At 36.0% G+C, this 21,695-nt stretch overlaps 1 protein-coding gene across 10 annotated transcripts in view; it reads left to right on the plus strand.

The window, feature by feature from the left end:
* ANKS1B (ankyrin repeat and sterile alpha motif domain containing 1B) overlaps positions 1–21,695 on the plus strand; it is a 432,033-nt gene that overhangs the window by 29,271 nt on the left and 381,067 nt on the right. For all 10 annotated transcript variants that reach the window (XM_051612894.1, XM_051612912.1, XM_051612951.1 and 7 more), the window contains exons 2-3: positions 18,012–18,092; positions 21,311–21,467. In XM_051612894.1, coding sequence (XP_051468854.1) covers positions 18,012–18,092; positions 21,311–21,467 — 238 coding nt within the window. The remainder of the gene's footprint in view (positions 1–18,011; positions 18,093–21,310; positions 21,468–21,695) is intronic.

Here is a 21,695-nt window from a genome sequence, read left to right on the forward strand (position 1 = left end):
AACTTTGTTGGCAGCTTGGCTACATGAGGATGCACACTGCAGAATAAGATTCCCTTGTGGTTCTGTGCACAGCCAAGCTGCCAACACTGTTTGAAGCATAAAATACTGCTATATGTCTAATATGCCAAGAGGCTGTAATTTAATGACCTTTCCTGTCAGAATTCACAGACATTATAAACTTGATTTTTGGTTGCTTGTGGCCCTGAAAAGTACTGTAAGACTATTTGTACTGTAATTTTGCCTATAAAATATAAATTTTCCATAACTGTAGCATGTCCTGTTCAGTGGATCTAAGAGGATGTGTTTTTCTTCCGAATTCCTGTCCTTGTCTCTTTCTTTCCCTGGAGATACCACTAAGCCTTGCAGCAAAGATTCTCTGTTATTCATGGTAGACTCGTGTCTATACTAATATTCTATTCAAAGTATATGCCAAGTATTTCTTTGCCAAATTGAAGGATACATGGCCTTGCCACAATGTGATACATAAACAAGGTAAGAAATTATTTCTCCTGTATTGAGAGCTGGTTATTCTTTCAGATTGGTGCATCCAGTGTAAGATTTTCCTTATGAATTCCTAGAAGCTCTGAATACACTATCAGACAATTTATTTTAGGCTTGTGAACTGTAAGTGGGTGATTTAGGACAACAGTCTAAAATTTAATCTTACAACCTCAGCCTTCCAGAAGCTGATTATTTTGTCTCAGAGATCAATAGAAAGTGTTCTCCACCCTGCTTCAACTGTAGTAAAGCCTTGGAATCTCTATTATTGACTACTTCTCAGTTTAAATTCCCTGATGTATACTTTCCTTTCATTTCCATTTCTTCCAGAGATTGTCAGAGACAGTATCACAGGCTGGCACTATGGAAGTGCTTAGTTCCAGGACTTTCTTCCTAATGAATGTGGATATCCAACTCTCACTTTCATCCTTGACCTGTTCCCACAAGACACAGATTTGTTCTTCCTTCTGGAGAGACCATCTGATTAATTACAGGAAATACTATCTCTGATAAGTAGGCCAAATTTCCAATGTTTAACTAGGTCCCTCTCACCTAAGAGACTTTATTTCTCCTTGATTTATGATTCTTGGGAAATTAGAAGTGAGAAATCTGTCAGTTTAGTAAAGGCTTTTGTTGTCCTTAATTTCAACTTGTTTCCCCTGGTGGGGAACTCTTTTTTCCCATCCAGTCACTTCTGGATTCCTCCCATACAATTTGGATGGGAGTTTTTCCCAAGAGCTCTTGTTCCTCTATAGAACCTAAATTTGTGTATTTTTCCTGTGAGAATTTTTCAGGTCTATGCCTACCTTGTTTTTTCAGAACCATTTTCTAAAGAATGCTTTTTTTTCATAAGAATTTGAGGAGATTCGTGCTGCTGTAGCCAGTAACTATATATTCCTGGAATAAGGTCACACTGAGTCCACTGTAGATTCCTTTCTTAGGTTGGTACCCAAATGAGACTGATACACTGCCTTGCAGGTAAACTGTGCAATTATGGATGCACTGCTAGGAATTTCCATCAGTACAAATGTTTATGTGAAGAAGGAGAGAAGTAAATAAGTTGACTTACTAGCAGCAGTATATTTGAGATAGTCACATATATAACTTTCCTTCCCCTTCCCCTCTATCCTGGAGTCAGGCAAAGGGCTCATAAAAGAAGAGGGGGTCAGTTTACCACTCCTCTCTTCTATGGCCCCTGCTGGGAGGATCAAAAGCGTAAAGCACAAACATGAAATGTGGACAGGGCTCATCAGGACTATTTGTAACCAAACTCAGACAGTATTTCTCTTGCATCTTCTAGGCTGAGAAATGCTGTTGTTGGAAGATGGGTTCTGCCAAACCTATGACAGGAATATCAGGCTACATCTATCTTTAACATGCCAGGGAAGATTTCTGGGTACTGGAATATGATGAATGTGCCATATGGCATTCTCCCAAGGAATAAGCTACCAGGCACAGCTAAAGAATTAGCATGGGCCTAGGGCCTGATAGACAGTCTGGATGCAGCTATCCTGTTTGGAAGTTTTGAGTAGTCTAAGTGTGAAGCATTCTATGCCAGTATGGCCTCAATGCCAGAAAATAGTTCCAAACGTTTAATTTACTATTGCTGATGCAGCCCAAGTTCTGGGTGGTTCAGACTGGAAGTGACAAGAGAACTGACGTGGTATTCAGAGTCTGGCAAAATGGAGACTCCTAACCTGCATACAACCTATGACATAACTTCTGGAAGCCTAGCAGAGCCAGAGAGTTTTAATGATCCAGATTGTAATTATCTCAACAGTATATGAAAATTCTAGATCCCGGATTGCCCAGTGCATTTTGTGAATCAAAACGTGCAGTGGGCCTAAAACAACTGTTCCTCCATTAGTTGGAAGACAAGTATACAAACCCCACTACTGAAATACGATTGCCTGGAAAATTTGTTATGGATTGTTCAGAGTGACTGCAGATATATGAAAGCCTATCAGAAAAAACAGTTCCAATTTGCAAACTGAAAGGGACAATCTGGTATCAGTTTACCTTTGGGTAAAGATTTTAGTAACCATAAGTGGCTACAAAACTGAAGTTGTAAAAGTCATCTTACCATTTGAAAAAGCTTCCAAAGCCGCTCTGAAATTATTTCATGCCCTGAATTTGTTACTAAAATTTTGCCTGCTATGTAGCAGAATTATATGATCAACTAGGTTACAATTTCTGTTTCACGGTAATGAGAATCTATTCCTTCATTGGCTATTGAACTGTTAAAGCTTTCTGTTTTACAAAAAAGATCAGAAATTTTGTTTCTGTGTGGGTTGTTGTTTGTTTTTTTTTTTCCTGTAGATTAGATATAGTTTTAAAATTTCTACAACCATAACCTGCATCATGGTATTCTGTTTCTGTACCCAAGGAGAAATTAACCTTTCAGTTTTGTTTGATTGCTCTTTTGTTGAAAATGTTTACAGGTTCTCTATGCATTCAGACTTCTCTGAACTGGAATGATCAAAGTCTGTATGGAATTATTTTTATCACGGCTGGCAATTCATTATTCTAGTAATGAACCCTCAATTAATTCAGTGTCTCAGCAATATTAAAGGAGCTGTGCTGGGGTACAGTCTTTTTTTAAATCATAAGTGTGTTATTAATACAGGTATTTCATATAAAACTGGGGTGAGCTCTCATGCCTCTTAAGATGCAGGGTTCCTTCAGATTGCTTTGCACTGTTTTCTGTTGGCTTGTTTGAAATCCAGAAGAGATGGATATTCTAGTGACTTGATGGTTTTTAAGCATTTGCCTTTTACTACAACACTTCCCCCCCAGCTGGGAAAGAAATGTTCCTGGAATTGCACAAACATAAGCTGTGTTAGGCACACCTATTAGAGATTCTTTGCCTGGATAGTGGGACCAAGGGAGACTATCCATGAGCCAGCAACTAGTCAAACCTTACATGAACAGGACAATTTAAGGAATTAATATCTTTTTCTGTTTTTTTTGCTGGGTACTGGGCATCCAGCTACTCAGGAAAACTGACCTAAACAGTCTTGGTTTGATTTAATACCTTCCTGGGTGAAGCCTCAGCCACTTTTAAAATTTATTTCCACTAGAAGGATATATATATATTTTTTTTTTTTCTGGTATGACTCAAAGTATTACGGGTGTTTTTTCAGTTAGGCTTCAGCACTTGGAGGAAAGCATCCCTCTTCTTGCTACTTCAAATCAGACTGTGCACCCTATGGTGAAATGATAATTTCTTCATTTAACAGAATAATTATACTGTCAAGATTGAACTAAGAATCAAATCTACTTGTTGAAAGTGCCCTTAAAATGAGATGTAGAAAAAGACTTTTCTTTCCAGGCTTGAAGACAGTAGAAATTTAAAGTTAATTCAGTATAAGGTAAATTCAACATGGGCCTGCTTTTCAGGGGGGTTTGGGTCTGGATTCTTTTAATAGTTGCTATTAAGTAGTTTCCAGAGGACTTCACCCCTATGAATGTCACAGTCCTTCCATCTCCATCATTCTTTAAAATTCTACACCTTTCTAGGGATATAACAAACAAGGATCCCTTCCTCTCTGCAAATCATAGACTCATAGAATAAAATCATAGCATATGTGGGGTTGGGAGGAACCTTTAAAGATCATCCATTCCAGCCCCCTCTGCAGTGCCAGGGACTTTTCTGACTAGATCTGGTTGCTCAGAGCCTGGTCGAGCCTGACCTTGAATGTTTCCAGGGATGGAAACAGGGGCCTCCACCACACCTCTGTGTATTGGGAGGAATATTTGCAACCAAATTTGGATTCTCCAGATATTTCTTACCAAAGAGGCAGTTCAGAAAGAACATGAAATTATTTCTTTAATGTCTGAGTCTTATAATGTATTTTACATAAAGGTATCTGCCAAACCAGATTTTGTAGAGTATCCTACCAGTTCTATTTTAAAGAGCAGAAATATGACAAGATTACTCTGGTAACATTCTCAAAATATTTTTACCCCAAATTTAGCATTTTATTATAAGATTACTGAAAAATTCATGATCCATGAGGCTGCAATTGAACAGAGCAGTTGCAATACTTAGAGTAGATGCTAGCTGCTTCATTTTTTTAGAAAACATGCCCCAGTAGAAGTATTTGAGGTACTGAGAATGTTTAGTTTCTTTGTTAGTATTTAATTGTTTTTGTAGAATTAAGAAGCATAGTGTTCACTTGAGATATATCTAGAAATAAGTTGGGGTTTATGTTTTTTTAAGCTTTTTGAAGCTCTACATCAGCCAGATCTTCATTTATAGTTGAAGATTCTATGTCATTTAATCCTCTTAGTCTTGGATTTCATTTCTACATTTGATAAGGTTTTAAAATAGAATAGAAACAATAATTCCTAATTTATCTGAATAGGGAATTCTAACATAAATAGGCTGCGGATTTAATGAATATTTTTACTGCAATTACACTTTTCTTTCTAAGCTATGTGTCATAAATGATTTTGCTCAATAAAAGCCATAATGTTAGATGAACTTATTTGTTCTGAGTGATTACTGGTACATCTTACCAAATATTTTGTTGGTGATGTGGTGGATATGACCTTTGTAATTATTTCAGTAATGGTGTTAATGGAATTGTAAGTGCTGATATTCTTGTTACATACCCAAAAGACCTTTGGAAGACATTTTTAGTATGTAAAGGTGGGAAATTTAGTCTCTGTAGTTGAGGTATGTTGTCTTTGTGAAAGTAATTTTTGTGCTGATAAAGCAATCCCAGTCATGATCATAGCAATGCTTTGGATGCTCCTGAGGTAATTCTGACCTCTGTTGGCAAAGCACAGCAAATGAAATGTGTGCTGAGCAGCACACTTGTGTTTTGATGTTGTTTATTTGACATGACGTGTTTCTGAGAGGAGAAATTAAGGCATCAGTTCTCAGATTTTATTGTTGGAAAGCTTCTTTTATCATGCCAGTCTGATTAGCTTGAGCATAGGGTAGAGGATTTATGCTCAGACTGTCCTTAGACAATAACATTTCCCAATGTTGTAATTTTTTGTACCAGAGAACACAGTTTTATCCAATATCTTTCTTATCCAAATTTTCTATACCATGTCAACAACATTTAAACGTGGCACAGTATAATATCTCTTTATGTTAAAGACTGGCTGTTTCAAATATTCCATTTTAGGTTATGCGGTATTTCTGCTAGAGGCACCATTCTGTAATGCCATTTTAAAGCCTCTGAGTAAACGTGATCAGTGGATTGGTTTTGCTCTGTTATGCTTATTGCAATAGATAATATCACACTAATCAACATTCTTATTCAATGTGTTAATCCAGCTAAAATAAGTAAGTAAAAGAAATATTGAATCTAAGAAATGAGTAATCTGAACAGGTGCTTTTTTTTTTTTTTTTTTTCCTCCTGTGCAGTAACTGTAATTTCTATCATATATTTGTCATATCTGTGTTTATAATCAAAATGGCTTCCCTGAGTTGTGTTCTTGTTAACAAAGTTAATATAATGCTGATGGAAGGAATGAGTGTTAGTTTGATGGAGCCAGGTAACACACTAACAAAGACATTAAGTGAGCCTTTGTTTTGAAACTACGTTGCTCCATAGAACAAATGTGTTCATATTTTATGTTATGGATGGGAGAGTTTTTAGTACTATTTTTATTTCCTTTTGATCAAGATTAATTTCAATCACCTTATGTCTTGCAAAAAAATACTGTTGCAGGCTTCTGATATTCTCTGCCTTGCTCATGGTCTGCTTAGGGCTATGGATCTTCCGAATTGAGGAAGTATTCTACCAGAAAGCACAAATGTTGTCTATATATTGTATGTTTGTTATAGGTCATCAACAGACTTCAAGAGCCGTAATATATTCAGGATTCATATTTTGGTAGTTAATTGCTGGAGCTGTACTCTTTCACTGTTCTGAGTTTAGGTTAAGTTTATGATAGATTGTCCAATATAGTTGGACATGAGTGCTGCTGCTGTGCGATGAAGATATGGAGGCTTTGGATCGAGAATTGGGAAATCATGTGGGTAGGTGATGTAATACCATATAGATGTAAACACAAGATGTGAGACTCTTACAAATATTAATGTTCTCATATGTCAAAATAGCTAGTGATTGATTTCATTGATGCAGGGATTAAGACTCTTGCTATAGGTTGATTTCTTAATCTCCTTTGCAAATCTCTGCATAAACTGAGAATGAAGTTCAAGAATCAAGAGGAAATGGAATCACCTATTTTTTCAAATGTCTAATTTGCTTGTGTCTGATAGAATTACTCTATGTTTGAGGAAACCCAGATTAGGAAGGACAAGGTATTAAAGCCAGCTGAATTGCAGACTCTATAGATAGCAAGTTCTGTTTTGTGTGTCCTAGAGCTATAACAAAGAGTCTCAGGTTGGTTTCTAGGATGAACAATCTTTAATTTTGGAATGAGGTCATAGTTCTAACAGCATCCATATTTAAAAAATGTATTATACATGTTGTTACAGTTATATATATATTGTTTTATATATATAAGCATATAGAAAAAAACATATATATAGCGTGTTATATAGATAGCTATTGTTATTTTTATATATATATATATATATATATATATATATATATATATATATATATATATATATATATATATTATTGTGCTACTTCCAGTGCCAGAGGTTCAGGAATTTTATTTCACTTAAACAAGTGTTAGTAGGTGTTCCAGGATGCATAATTAATCATTTAGAGGTTTTAAAATCTCCTTTTGTAATAAACGCTGACTCTGTCTGTGATAAAAATATATTTAAATTTGCAAACGGCATGAGTTTATGGTGGGTGCAAATAATATGTTGGACATCCAAAGATATATTCTGAAAAAAGTCTCTATGACTTTTCTTACTAAAGATTCAAAGTCAGTTGAATTAGGAAAAAAAATGGCTAAGGGAATATCTCTCCTAACAAAATACGCCATCGTATCTGTATTCTTCAGAGAAAGAAATGGGACTTTGCTTCAGTTCATTTCTGAAATGGGAAATATTAGTGGTTTTTAGGATTTTAGTGTAATCTAATTTTTACAAGAGAAGGGGTGAGAGTGGTCTGTCTGAGGTTGTCCAAAGAAAATACTGATGATATATAGTATAATTCAGTGTTTGCAGGTATATTCATGTATCTTACAGTCAGGATATATTCATGGGCTTTCAAAATACTTCAGAAGATCAATTTTCATTTCTGTGCTTACAGAAAAAATAATTATGCTTTATATAATTTCACTAAATAGCATTTGTCTGGGAAGAGTTGAAAAAAAACCATTTATTTCTAAAGGGAGTTTGAGATACATATATACACACATATATATATATTAGATACTGAAAAAAGTTATAGTGAAGTGTGTCTGATTGTTTTTCTTTGTCAATTTGCCTAATATTGCATAACACAGTGGAGCCCTGTTTCTCGTTGATTTTTATCAATTTATAGATCTTATACAAAGCCTTCAGGTCTGATTCATAACAAATATGTAGAACCCATCTACCTTTATATGTAGGGAGCCCAAACTTACCATACATGGGATATGGAGTTGCTCTCCATAGGAACAATTTATCTGATGCACTGATCTTCAGCATCTGCCATATGACATCCTTGCATACTGTTCAGATCACAAAAGATCATACCTGGGGATATAATTTACAACAGTTTTAAAACATGCTCTATGTTTCTTAAACTTGAATGCTTTTATTTGTTAAAAATACTGCCTGCTGATCTGGTTTTGGAGTGAGTATTTTCATAGTTTGGTTATTAGCTGTTCTCACAGTGTTCTTGTGCAGGATGATGGCAAATGAGAGTTAACATTTTTTCCTATCAGGATGACTGGATTCTCAAGGTCAGAACTATGGAGTGGATCCAAGTATCTGTCTGACTCATCATGGACAAGCTGGAGTTACTAAGGTTCTCTGTGAACTAAGCAAAACTCCAGTTTTTCCCTATAGACAACTGGAATACAGAGAAACCTTGCTGTCATAACTGATGAAAGCTTTCTCTCCTCTAGCCACACCAGGCAAATTGGTCTTGACTGTAAGGATAAGGTAAAACTAACCAGTATCAATCAAGATCATATTGCTCTCTGAATATAACAACTGTATTATGCAGTACCCATCCAGTGTACATCCAAATAAGTAGTCTGGAAAGAATGATGAAACAAAGCTGGTTAGAAAAAGGTCAAATGGAAAGAGACATTTTAGATATATGACAGATTCTTTTAATGAAGAATGACTAATTTATTCCCTATTCCTTTGTGTGACACCATCAAGAAGTATTTCTCCTTTACGTTTTTGTGTGTTGCCTGATTTTTAACATTTTAACTAATATAGCTGTTATCTCTATCAGAATAAAATTATATACCTTCAAGTGAAGTTGATTCCAACTTCAAGTAAACTGAGTTCTAGTTCAGTTAAACTAGTTCATATGATTTTTGTTCAGGTTTAGTTTGTTTATTTTTTACCATAGAAAGTACTTAACTGGAGAGACTGAGTGCTCTTAAATGTGTTTTTCTAAGGTAGATTCTTTCCCAAACTGAATGTATATACATTTGCATGTACTTACACATGCACAGGTTGTCTAACCTGGAGACTCATAGAACAGCGGCTGCCATACAAAATCACTTATTTCTCTAATATTCTTAAAGCAGAGCTTCAAAGTTGGCTAAAATAGCAAAATACTTTTTGTGGCTTCTGCAGAAGCCTACTGCTCATCTTTTGGTCTGCAAAATTTAACTTCCTTCTGGTCTCAAGTGGCAGCCAGCTCCTTGTGTGGTCTCAACCTCAGAGACATGCAGACACACACAGCTGGCTCCCAGGTTACTTCACCTACATGCTGACTAGCATGGCTCGATCATCACTAGCAATCACAGACTGTCTTGCACACTCATAGTCCCTACAGTTGCAAGCACCATGGACACACGAGTTCTCTGACCCACAGTCCCACTCCAGTTTCTAGTACCAAGACCCCTCATTCACTCCAGTTGCTGGCAGCACAGACACATGGGCTCACTAACTCATTGTCTGACCCAGTTGCTGGTATTCGGACCCTCATATGGACCCACATGGACACAGAATAGAGCTCTTCACCCAAGGAAATAGAAATGGAATTTAGTAAGATTAAGTGCAAGATATTGCCAGACATTTGTTCTGTAAAGTCAACAATATACACGTGATTGACCCTTTCTGTACCTTTATTGCTCTATTTTCTTACACTTGTTCCTCCCCAAAATTACTAAAATAGAACCCTTTCCCTACTCTTCAGTCCTCCTCTAAACATCACTTAAAAAGCCTTGCTCAGTCCCATGTGTCGCATACCTGTAGACAGTAACCCCTCTCAGTCTGAAATGTACTTCGGCATTTCCTCATCTTAATGGTTGTCAGCCCTGGACAATGGGGTGAAGGCTCCCACAGGACAGCCCTGGGAGGGGCAATTACAGGGTGCCCTTCCTCTGAGTCCATAATTATGAAATTCCTGCCTGCTGTTGTACTGCTGTTCTCTCCTGACTTGTAGACGTGGGCCTTTAATGTGCTGATGGCTCTTCTGTAATGAGCTTGAGAGTGGCTGGACCAGGGTATTACTTGATTCTCCCACCTATCCTTGTCTCTTTGTATTTCTTTGTGGGTATACACAGGAGCTGTTTGTCATGTAACTTAACACTCTTGTGCATGAAACTTTGTGTAGTTTCTATCTATCTCAGTACTGTTCTAGCCCTTTCTTTGGGTACTTCACAATCACAATATCCTCATATACAGGTTCTGTAATTTCTCGCCTCAGATGTTTCTTTAGAGTTGTTTCTTAGATCCTAACCCAGTGAGAATATGCTTGTATAAGACCTTTTCTATTTCTTTCAGCTACAATTCTTCTGTTCTCCTAAGGTTAATCAAAGGGTAAGGATACATTGACTCTGTGAGGGGCCATATGGACTCAATGACTCATTATGACTTAGGGGGGTATTCTGGAAATCTAAGGCTTGTGTGTGTCTCTCTCTGTCTGGGATTCCATCTCTCCTCAGCAACATGTTGAACTTCTGTCATTTATGACCAGCCTTTTCTTTTCTTTCCACTGGAGAAAGTGCGGATGGCAGATGGATTAATGACTGTACTAGCCTGGTATTGCTTGAATCAAAAATACAGTTAGTAACAGCATGAATGGTAATGGGCAAGTATACTAGATTAGCTGGCACTAAGGTTATTTGTAGACTTTTAAATGCTGCAAGCCTAGTCCAAGTTTTAATCTGAGGCACATGTAGCCTGTTAAATCCATCAGTGTTCATTTAGCAGTGATATTTCACAGAACTTGAAAAATAGTAACTGCACTTAAGATACTGGTTTTTGAGTCTTACATTGTTGTACATGATGCCTTTGTTCTACATGTTACTTCTATGCTTGTGTTATCAAGCTGTTATCAAACAGCTGATTCTGCTGTTTCTATATTTGGAAAAAGATCTTTTCTAACCAACTGTTTTTTTTTTTTGTGGAGGAAAGAAGCATGATCCATAGAAGATAAACATAACAATAGTGCCAAATTTATGTTATTTTTTTTTTTCTCCTTCTATACTGCTTGATATCCATCTTTATGGATATTACTATTACTACACATATAATTGCTTAGGTTTTCAAAAGCAAACCCAAATTCTGAATTCTATTACAGCAGATATAGCAGGAATGCTCTTTGGAGGTGAGGATTATTACATATCTATTGATGCTTATGCCTTTTTATAATTTATCTTCACATTTCTGTTCCTGGTTAACATTCAAAAGGTGTTATATGTATAGTGGAGATTTCTACAACAGCTGGGAGCAAGAAACCCTTCTCCGCCTTTCCAACAGACAGGAAGCATCCCAATAGTGTTTTTTGTGAATGCCTACTATATTTCCCTAATGAGGAATCAAATGTTTCTCAATATTCTCATTTCTTAGCTTATAACAACTTGTTCTTCAGATTTCCAAGTAGAAGTGTATAATTCCTTGATGGGAAGGGAATGGGGATATCTGAGCAGAAATTTTGTATCTTACACATATGCTGCATTGGAGAGTTTCCTTTATCTATCAAAATCTTCACTGCTGAAGAAAGGTGGAGACTGGACTCATTTCATGGTGATACAACAAAAGCACTTAATCAATTATAATTATATATATAATTAGCTTTAAAAATGCAGTTAATATTAATTGAATGGATAATTCCTCTGCCCTTCTTTTTAAATAAGTAAATAAATTAAAATATTATTATTTTAATTTTCAATTTTTAAAAGTTTCTACATGCAACAGCTGCTTTTAGTACTGAAAAGAAGATCTAAAATAGACCTACTCAAGACATCATCTACTTTTGTCAATTTAAGACCTATAGCTGCACTTCCTCAAAAAGAATCCTGGAATGTGTTTTTTTAATGTTGGTTTTCTGTGTACAACTTCTGAGGACCTTATTATTATATACTATTTATTTCTTATGCTTTAAAATGTGACCTTCTGAAAGGGTTTTTTCCCAGTGTCACTAAAGGCAAATATTTAAATTTACTTTCCTTGAAGTAATTTCAAAATATATCTCAAATTCAACAAAGTAAGGTCAGCTATAGGTAAAACCATACATGAAAAAGACATATGTTCTTTTTACGGGGTAACTTATATAACAGTGGATTCCCTCTAAGAGGAATATACAGAAAGAAAATATGACATTCACTAAAATGCAGATTATTAATTTACACAGTTCAGAGCAACATGGTTGTAAATTTGATATATTTTTGCATAAGATACAAAATGGGAGCCGTTTTGCTGTTGCTAAGTAAAATTATTGTTTTGTGTCTGAATAACTGATTATATATATTATTGTGTAAAATTTTGCATTTTCAAAAATGCTTTGTAAAGTTGTCTGTATATTTTGTATAAGCTCAGTGTACATGACTGAAAATGTGTATGAATGTAGGCAGAGCACTAATGAGTATAGAAGCCTGGTTATGTGCTCTAATAACTTTAGGCAATGTGCTCCTGTCAGATTAACAGCAATAAACATGGAAATTTTGTAAGATTTTGTCTCAGAACAACACAAATTCCTCTAATATGCATTTATTCTGTGGAACAAAGGAACAATAAGGAAACTAGGTTGATCTGAACTGCTTGGTGTTTGCCACTGACATCAGTGGGAACAGGGTGAAGTTTAGGTTTTCTTACTGTTAAAACTGACCTGGCAAGATGAGATTCACGACTTCTGTAGACCTGAAGAGCCAGGGCGTCTCTAGGAAGAGCTCCCAAAGATAACTGAAGACCTGGGAAAGAAGGTGGGGAGAGAATTGGGAGGGGTGAGGACATGCTAAGTCTCTCTCAACCCTCATCATGGTTTAGATCCTAAAATGTGCAGGCATTAACATCATCCTCTGTCCGTATCCTATAGAAGAACCGATTCCATCTAGACAGTGTCACCCTCTTGTTTGCCACTTCATTTCTGAGAAGAAATCAATTCCTAAGAGGGTTACCAGTCAGTTGTCAGATAAGATTTAAGTGAAACCAATGGGCAGACAAACACTGATGTAATCAAGCAGCTTTCTATGGCTTTTAAATACTCTTTTCTTTGTTTTACCAGAACATTTTCCTTACCCCTCTATAGTGAAACTACTGTAGAGAGACCATAATTGTTAATGTGTGGATAATGAACTAATAATATAATAATAATGAGATACTTTAATAATATATTGAAAGTTTTTTACACAGGGGAAATACGGTGGAAACAGATTAAAAGTTGTAATGGACATTCTGTGCATGTATGCATGATTCTTGTTGGCAAGGACTGTACCTGTGTGCTGAAGATGAGCAGAATTAACTTATTATTTGCTTGCTATTGTGTTAATATGTGTATAACAGCAGCCACTTCACAGGTGGTTTTTTTGTGTGGGTGGGTTTTTTTGTGTTTTTTGGGGTTTTTTTTGCATATAGCAAAAAGCATAGCAAAATAACAAATAATAGAATCATAGAATCATAGAATGGTTAAGGTTGGAAGGGACCTTAAAGATCATCAGGTTCCAACCCCCCTGCCATGAGCAGGGAACCCCACCACTAGATGGGCTTCCACAAAACCTCATCCAACCTGCCCTCAAAAACCTCCAGGGATGGGGAATCAACAACCTCCCTGGGCAACCTATTCCAGTTCCTCACCACCCTTATAGTGAAGAATTTCTTCCTAATATCTAATCAATAAACTAGCCATCTTTTTCTTTAGTCTTCATTTCGATATCACTTTTGGAATGCTACTCTTTATAACATCTTCATCACATAAAAAAGAAAACATGCTGATCTTCTTGCAAACTAAAGAATATTTCCAAGTCATATTTGACATGAGTTCAAAAGGTCAATATTCTTTGTCCACTGTGAGAACAAATTGTAATTAGAAGGCCTTTCTGCTTTTGGCAATAGTATAAGCACCATAACAGACTTCAGTGTCTTCGTGCCTCACTTTGGCAAATGACAATGGAAGAAACTAATTGCTGATCATGTTGTATTTTGGAGTTTTAATTCATTATTGACTGAAAACCAATTTTTTTTTTTTTTTTTTGCAATTACTTCCTTACAATTCATTAAGTGATAGATTTTCCTAATTTGCTGATGCTCATAAGAAAAAAGATCCTGACTTACTAATGTACGTAAAATTAAGAGGATTGATTATTGACTGCATCAAAGCACTAGGAGAAACATGGCTTTGAGAGCATTCAATGTTAGCAGTAAACTAAACAGCTGCCAGTGTTCTTTCAAAATCTTCTTTTCTTGAGGCTGAATGGTAATTTGTTTTGTTCCAAGCTCTCCTTGGTGTTGCTTTCACAGTAAACTGTTGAAGTGTCACACAGATAAATCAATATGTTTGACAATTCCTCATATATTATATGTGTTTATGACGCCAAAGAGCAATTTTGAGTTTTTCTCTTTCTCTGTCCCACTTTCCTATGAAATTAGATGGGTTTTTTTAATGGAGCTAATACACCACTATAATTTTGCCTTGCTGTATTTTGATTACAAGAGAAGTGTGTTGGATCAACTATTCAAAACATCTGGGAGTTTCAGGGTGTAAGGATATTTACAGATTGTACAATTCAAATTTGATAGTTATTAAACTATAAGTATCCAGTGTATACACTGAAGCTGTATTATTTTTTTAGGAAACAATGTTGCAAAACTGTAGCTATGCAAGACTTCCTAGGACAGGTTTTCTGCTCTTGCCCAGGGGAACAGAAATGCCTACAACTGAGTCCTGCTCATGTCTCCTGTGTTCTTTCGTTTGATAACCTGATTCTGATTTTGAGCATGTCTTTCTGTACCATTTGGGAGCTGACAGTAATTTGTCTGTCCATCCTGTCTCATCTTTCTGAGTCATCAGGATTTACTTGCTTTCCTTTGTCCTTTATCTTCCAACCTGAGTGTCCTGAGAAGCTTCACCTAGGTGCATTTACATAGCCACTAATCAAGTTTCAGTTAAAAACAAACAAAAAATTGGGATAATTTCAGTTGAGAAATATTTTCTAAGAAGAGCATCAAGAAGTACAATACATTGAAGAGTGCCTGGATTAAAGGAGAAAATTAGAGGAGAAAAGAAACACTTTTTGGGTGTTTTGGTTGGGTTTAGTTTGGTTTGTTTTATTAATATTTTTATAAACACCTAATGCATCATTAATAATATGAATCCCTTGCATTTAAAAAAACCCAACAAACCAAAAACAGGCAAATCCTAACAACTGCAAATCAAAGAAAACAAGCAAAACCAAGTAAATTAACATTCTGGTTATTTATGTATTTATTTTACTATTTAAAATACTATTTTCTATATCACTTTCAGTCTTCTGCTTCATTCTCATATAAGCTGGTACAAGTCAAAGGAAGAAAGTAAAATAAATAAGAAAATAAGTAAAAGGGTATTATGCAAAAGTATAAAAGAGGTTATAGAATACTGATAGTTTAGCACTTCCTTCTGATAGACAGGACAGCCTGTCTTTGCCACATAAATAACATCTGTGTATTATGGAAAAGTATAATATAAAATCCTTCATTCTAATTGGAAAGATTAGAGTGACTTTCACGGCTGGAAGTTGCCTTTTGTGTAAGAAAACTTCTGTAGACTTCTGAGAAGATTAAAACAAATTACTTCATTTTGTGCTTCTTCACACCCAAGAAAATATTCCAGTCCTGTTCTTCCAAGAAATTAAATTGCAGGGAGAGGCAAAGATACCCAGCTCACTGCAGAACACAATGTAGCACACAAATAATTCTTTATGCATGCAGTATTACTTTTGGGAAAACAACTGTTTAAATTTATGAACCAATTAATCATTCAAACATGCAAAATAAAGCAGAAAACAGTCTGCAACACTAGTATTCCATTGGTAATAAAACACAGATTCAGTAGTAAAGAATTCTTTAAAAGAATATGTTAAGCATCACATGTCATTTTTTTGATGCAGAACATGAAAAATGTCAGTATGAAAAACTCTTTTCACCTATTAGCTTCAGATTTATTTTTGTTAAACTGCAGCACTTGCTTCTAAGGTACAAAGTGATGAGGAAAAGGCTGAGATACTTAATGCCTTCTTTGCCTCTGTCTTTAGTAGTCAGACCAGCTATACTAAGGGTGTTCAGCCTCCTGAGCTGGAAGGTAAGGATGGAGAGCAGAACAACCCCCCCCCACAATCCAGGAAGAAGTATTTAAAGATCTGCTTCTGCACCTGGATATGCACAAATCTATGGGACCTGATGGGATCCACACTAGAGTGCTGAGGGAGCTGGCACAGGAGCACGCTAAGCCTCCCTCCATCATTTATCAACAATCCTGGTCAACAGAGGAGGTCCCAGATGACTGGACAGTGGCTAATGTGATGCCCATCTACAGGAAGGGCTGGAGGGAGGATCCAGGGAACAACAGGTCTGTCAGCCTGACCTCGGTACTGGGAAAGAGAGGCTTTCATGGAGAGGCTCATCTTGAGTGAGCTCACATAGCAAGTGCAGGGAAGTCAAGGGACCAGGACCAGCCAGCATGGGTTTCTAAAAGGGATGTCTTGCTTGACCAGCCTGATCTCTTTCTATGTCAATGTGACCCATGTTTTGGATGAGGGGAAGGCTGTGGCTACCTAGGCTTTGGTAAGGCCTTTGACACTGTCTCCCACATCATTCTCCTGGAGAAGCTGGAGAATCATGGCATAGACAAGTGTATGCTTCACTGGGCAAAACGCTGGCTGGATGGCTGGGCCCAGAGAGTTGTGGTAAATGGAGTCAAATCTGGTGGTGGTCACCAGTGGTGTCCCTCAGGGCTTAGTTTTGGGGCCAGTTTTGTTCAATATCTTTATCAATGACCTGGGTGAGGGGTTGAGCTCACCCTCAGTAAGTTTACAGATGACACCAAACTGGATGGGAATGTTGATCTGATTGAGGGTGGGAAGGCTTTACAGAGGGACCTGGACAGGCTGGATTGATGGGCCAAGGCCAATTGTATGTGATTCAACAAGGCCAAGTGCTGGGTCCTGCATTTGGCTTGCAACAACCGCAAGCAACACTACAGGCTTGGGGAAGAGTGGCTGGAAAGCTGCCCAGCAGAAAAGGACCTGGGGGTGCTGGTTGACAGCTGGATGAACATGAGCCAGCAGTGTGCCCAGGTGGCCAAGAAGGCCAAGAACATCCTGGCCTGCATCAGGAATAGTGTGGTCAGCAGGAGTAGGATTAAAAAACAGGTAGAAACTTGCTTCCATGAAGGATATGGGTAGCTTCACATATAGTCAGCAAAAAACCTGCAAGCACTCAATATGTTTGTGGTATCCAACTTCAAGGCTTTGGTGGTTTGGGGTTTTTTTGCAAATTAGCAGGCATATTTTTCAAATTTGAAACAAAAAATCACCTTTACTGTTTTGTGACTATTATAGATTGTAAAACTGGTTATACTGGACATATAATGAAGATGCCTCTAAAATAAGTGCTGTAAAATACAGAAAGATAACAAAAGAAAGAGAAAAGTAGTTTGTTAAGCTTTTGGTTTATATATATATATATATATATATATATATATGTCATTTATGAAAAATATAATAGGTTAAAATGGGAGCTAAAATATGAGGCCAAGTAAAAAGAATAAATTTACTATCTCATTAAAGCATATGATTGGATCTCACTAATCTTATGTTTGTATCTCAACTAACTGACCTAAAGTCAATGAATATATACTTGTGAAAAAGTAGTGCAAAATCATATTCTAATCTCAGTATTATTACCACAGTAATACTGGGAGAACAGATCTAATTGAAATGACAGAACGGTTATTAGTCTTCAAGACTGCCCTCGATAAAGTTCATTACTGCTATAAAGATGAATGTGTAAAATTATTTTTATAAATAAATTATACTGATAGCAACATGACATTTTAAGTTCTTTTCTAGGTAATTTGTTTCTCAAAGTTTAATCACATTTGTTACAGTGATCTTTAGATTATATATATATATATCAAATTCTGACATTTCTGTACTTCCCAAGACAAACAAATAACTTTATAATTGTACTTTATTTACAGTATCTGGCGAGGACCAAATATAAACTGCACAGACAGTTCAGGTTATACTGCTTTGCATCATGCAGCTTTAAATGGACACAAGTAAGTGCCTCATATTTGCTTTTTATGTTGATTGGTATCTGTGTAACTTAGAAGTATGTAGCTTAACACTGAGATTTTCACAGAAAGTTGACAGCAAGGAACTGATGAAAAAACAGAAACTGAGAGTGATTTGTGCTACCTTTAATGTGATTTTGGACTGTCCATAAGATAACATATGAATTGATAATAATTATATGTTTGGCTTGTTCGTTTTGCAGTTTTCATTCTTCCTTGGAAAACTTAAAACTTTAGAATGTGTCTTTACTTACATTGTACATTAATCTTTTGGTAAATACTGGATATTCTGTTTATGAATAAATAAATTAAAATACTGTAAAATATTTATTGTGATTTTTCTAAAATTTTAGTTCTGTAGCTAAAGATTTAGAATAATCCATTAATATACTTTACCTCCATGGAATTAAGTCTAAGTCCTTAATATGGTCTGTTAAACTCAGCTTTAAAAAAAAAAAAAAAAAAAAAGGCAGGAAATCACATTTCTCTTGTTTGTATTTTATTGATTGTTTCTTGTGCCATTGCACATTTTTGACTGACAAAAGCCCAGTCCCTTTCAAAGCCTGCTAGTTTTAAATAGACAAAAACTGGTTTTAGTATGTTTAATAATGACTAAACCCAGCAAAGGAAAAATATTGCTGTATAAACACTGAATCTATCAGAGATTTCAAGTGAATCCTGGCTATGTAAACTATAAAATCCCAAAACACACAAAAGCCAAATAGCATTTTCCGACACAGTATTGGCCAATCTTCTGCTGAAGTCAGAGAGGACTTCAAGATACGGACATAATGCACAGCAGCAGATTTAACTGTGGCTTTTGTAAAGGTCATACTGGCCAGTGCCTTCTGTGACCCCTTACCCTTAGAGCAGGGTAAGTAGCAGTCACTCACATCACATTTATACCTGCTACAGTAAAGTAAGCTGAAATACGTCATGATAGTTCAGGCCCTGCTATCCAAACCATCATCCTGATTCTGCTACAATGGTCTGCAAGAGAATTTGACAGTTACTTGGTGGTTGCAATTTTGTTAGTCACCACAAACAACAAATAAATAGCCATACACTCTGATTCAGATTTGAAACTTGATATAAAAAATCAGTACTAGGTACAATCAATTGACACAAAAGCCTTCCCACTTAGGAGAAGTTCTAATTCTTCAAAAAATGCTAGGAATTTAATTTTTTAAACTTTATATTAGGATGAACTTGAGAGATTTCAAACTTTTTCTGGAAAAGGGAAAACATAAAACTTAATGATCCAACAAATAATTTGTGGCTGGGACACTTGTTGGACATCGGTGTTCAAGTCACTGCTTGATCATTGTATGTGATGAATTCTCTCCTCCTTGGTTATTCTGGGATAGTTCTCTCTGCTTTTGAAATTATTCTGCTTAATATAAGTAATTAAATAATATCTGGGGCAGGGACTTGAATCTCAGTTTCCCTAAGTAATTTTCCTTAGCCCAGTAATGTTACTGGGCTAAGGACTCTCAGTGTTCTCCTCTCAGAATTTTATTTCTACAAAATGAAAAAGTTCTGACAGAGCACAAAAAAGGACTCACGCTTGAGAAGTGTGATGGGTCAGGGCATTCTTGAAGGGTGAAGGAGACCTAGGTTCTATTTTGTAGTTTGATTCTTGCAACAGACTCCTAATTGTTGCTGTATATCATTATCCATATTTTTCAGTTGCAGGTTGTTTTTCAGGTTTTTTTATTGTTTGTGATTTGTTTGGTGTTTTCTTTTTTCTGTTTTCCCCCCACATATTTCAATTTCTCTTTGATTAGTGTCCCTTTCAAACCACTTAATATCTCTATGCTTCATTAGACCATCTACTGCAAAATGAGCTATTACATCAGGAGCAGTCTCTCAAACCTTATTTGTACTTGAAAGTCTTAGGAAAGTTTTGGTGTACCAAAAGTCATTCTGCACTGGAGCTGCTCCTTCTGGGTTGTTTTCATATTATTTGACCTTGTCAGGAGTAAGCAAAATCCAGCATAGTCTCCCTCAAAGCTTAGATGTGATGACTCCAGTATCTCCATGATTTCTTTTGGAGACAATTGGGAGTTTCTTTCGACCTGAATATGTTTGCTCTTGCCACATTTTTCTCTCACTAGGCAATTAAGTAAGGTTCCATCAAGGTTGGTAGAACAATTTCCTTGGGATTTATCTTCTGTTTTAATTTGTAGCCAAGGCCTTCATTTATAGTTGTAACATGGATCACACCAAGCTCCTACAACCTTCCCTTGCCCCTGATTTTTTAAGCAAAATTGGTGTCAGTGTTTCCATATTTAGCAAAAATGTGAATAGAACTGCCCACACTGGATCATAGATGCTATTAATTTAATAACTAATGAGGCCTGACTATGTCAAACTATGAGGAGACAGACAGAGAGGTAAGACAGAATTTATTTTTTTTTAACATAATTGATAACCAATTATTATACCTCTCAGTTGATTTTTAAGTTTAACCTTTGAGGTTAAGTACAGAAGACTGCTTAAAAATCAGGGATGCAATATACCAGCTTATCTTAATCTTTCATTCAATCTATGAGAAGCCACACTGAAAATACTGAAATAAATATAATAAGAATCAAAATAATATAAATCACGTTTTTACTCACTGCTTTTGGGAGCAAGAAATGAAAATAGAAGCAATTATTCCATAGAATATAGCATATGTGTGAGTAGATCATAATTAAATTATTTCCTCCAAAATAACTCTTTGAGATAATGCCTTAAAGGAGAAGAAAACCTGCTACTTCTGAGCCTTACTGCAAGAACTTCGTCCATAAATGTACCCTCTTCTCTCCCTGCCTCCAGAATTCAGCAATGCGTACTTCTCTGCCCTTAGCGCCTGGCAGGTTTGTCTTGGGGAACATGAATGTGGCCTTGACTGGCAAATTCTAAAAATGTTTTCATGGCCAGGTGATCCTGTTTAAAGAAAGAGATTCAGAAAACTGATGGTACTATAGTTGATGGGTTTTAAAAAGAAGTAAGAATCATTCAAATGAATAACACTTTGACAATGTTTTGCTGTCTATTTCATAAACAATAGGTCTTTTTTGGTAGTAATTTCACTTGAAATACAGATTTTTTTTTTCTGTTATTCAGTGTTAAAATTTTGGTAATATATATGTTCATATAAAAACTTAATAAAATAAACTTCCTGTCAATTTTTAGATTTATATTCTGTTTTCCAGGGATATAGTTCTCAAATTACTTCAGTATGAAGCATCAACTAATGTGGCTGATAATAAAGGTTATTTTCCTATTCACTTGGCTGCTTGGAGAGGAGATGTAGACATTGTGAAGATTCTCATCCATCATGGACCATCACATTCCAGAGTGAATGAACAGGTGAAGTGATAAAAAATATTTGTGTGTAAATCAGAAAAGAGACACATATGCTCTTTAGGTCTGGCAGATTTATCGCCAAATAAAACCAAAACCAAAACTAAAACCAAATCTGTTTTCCATTCTTTCTGTAATTTCTTCTTCAAGATTGATAACATCTTTCAGTATAAGCATACCAGGTATATTTCTTCCAGATGGACACTGACCTAAAGGATATTAGATTTTTAAAGT

The sequence above is a fragment of the Apus apus genome, chromosome 1 (assembly GCF_020740795.1).
Source record: "Apus apus isolate bApuApu2 chromosome 1, bApuApu2.pri.cur, whole genome shotgun sequence".
Classification (NCBI taxonomy): domain Eukaryota; kingdom Metazoa; phylum Chordata; class Aves; order Apodiformes; family Apodidae; genus Apus; species Apus apus.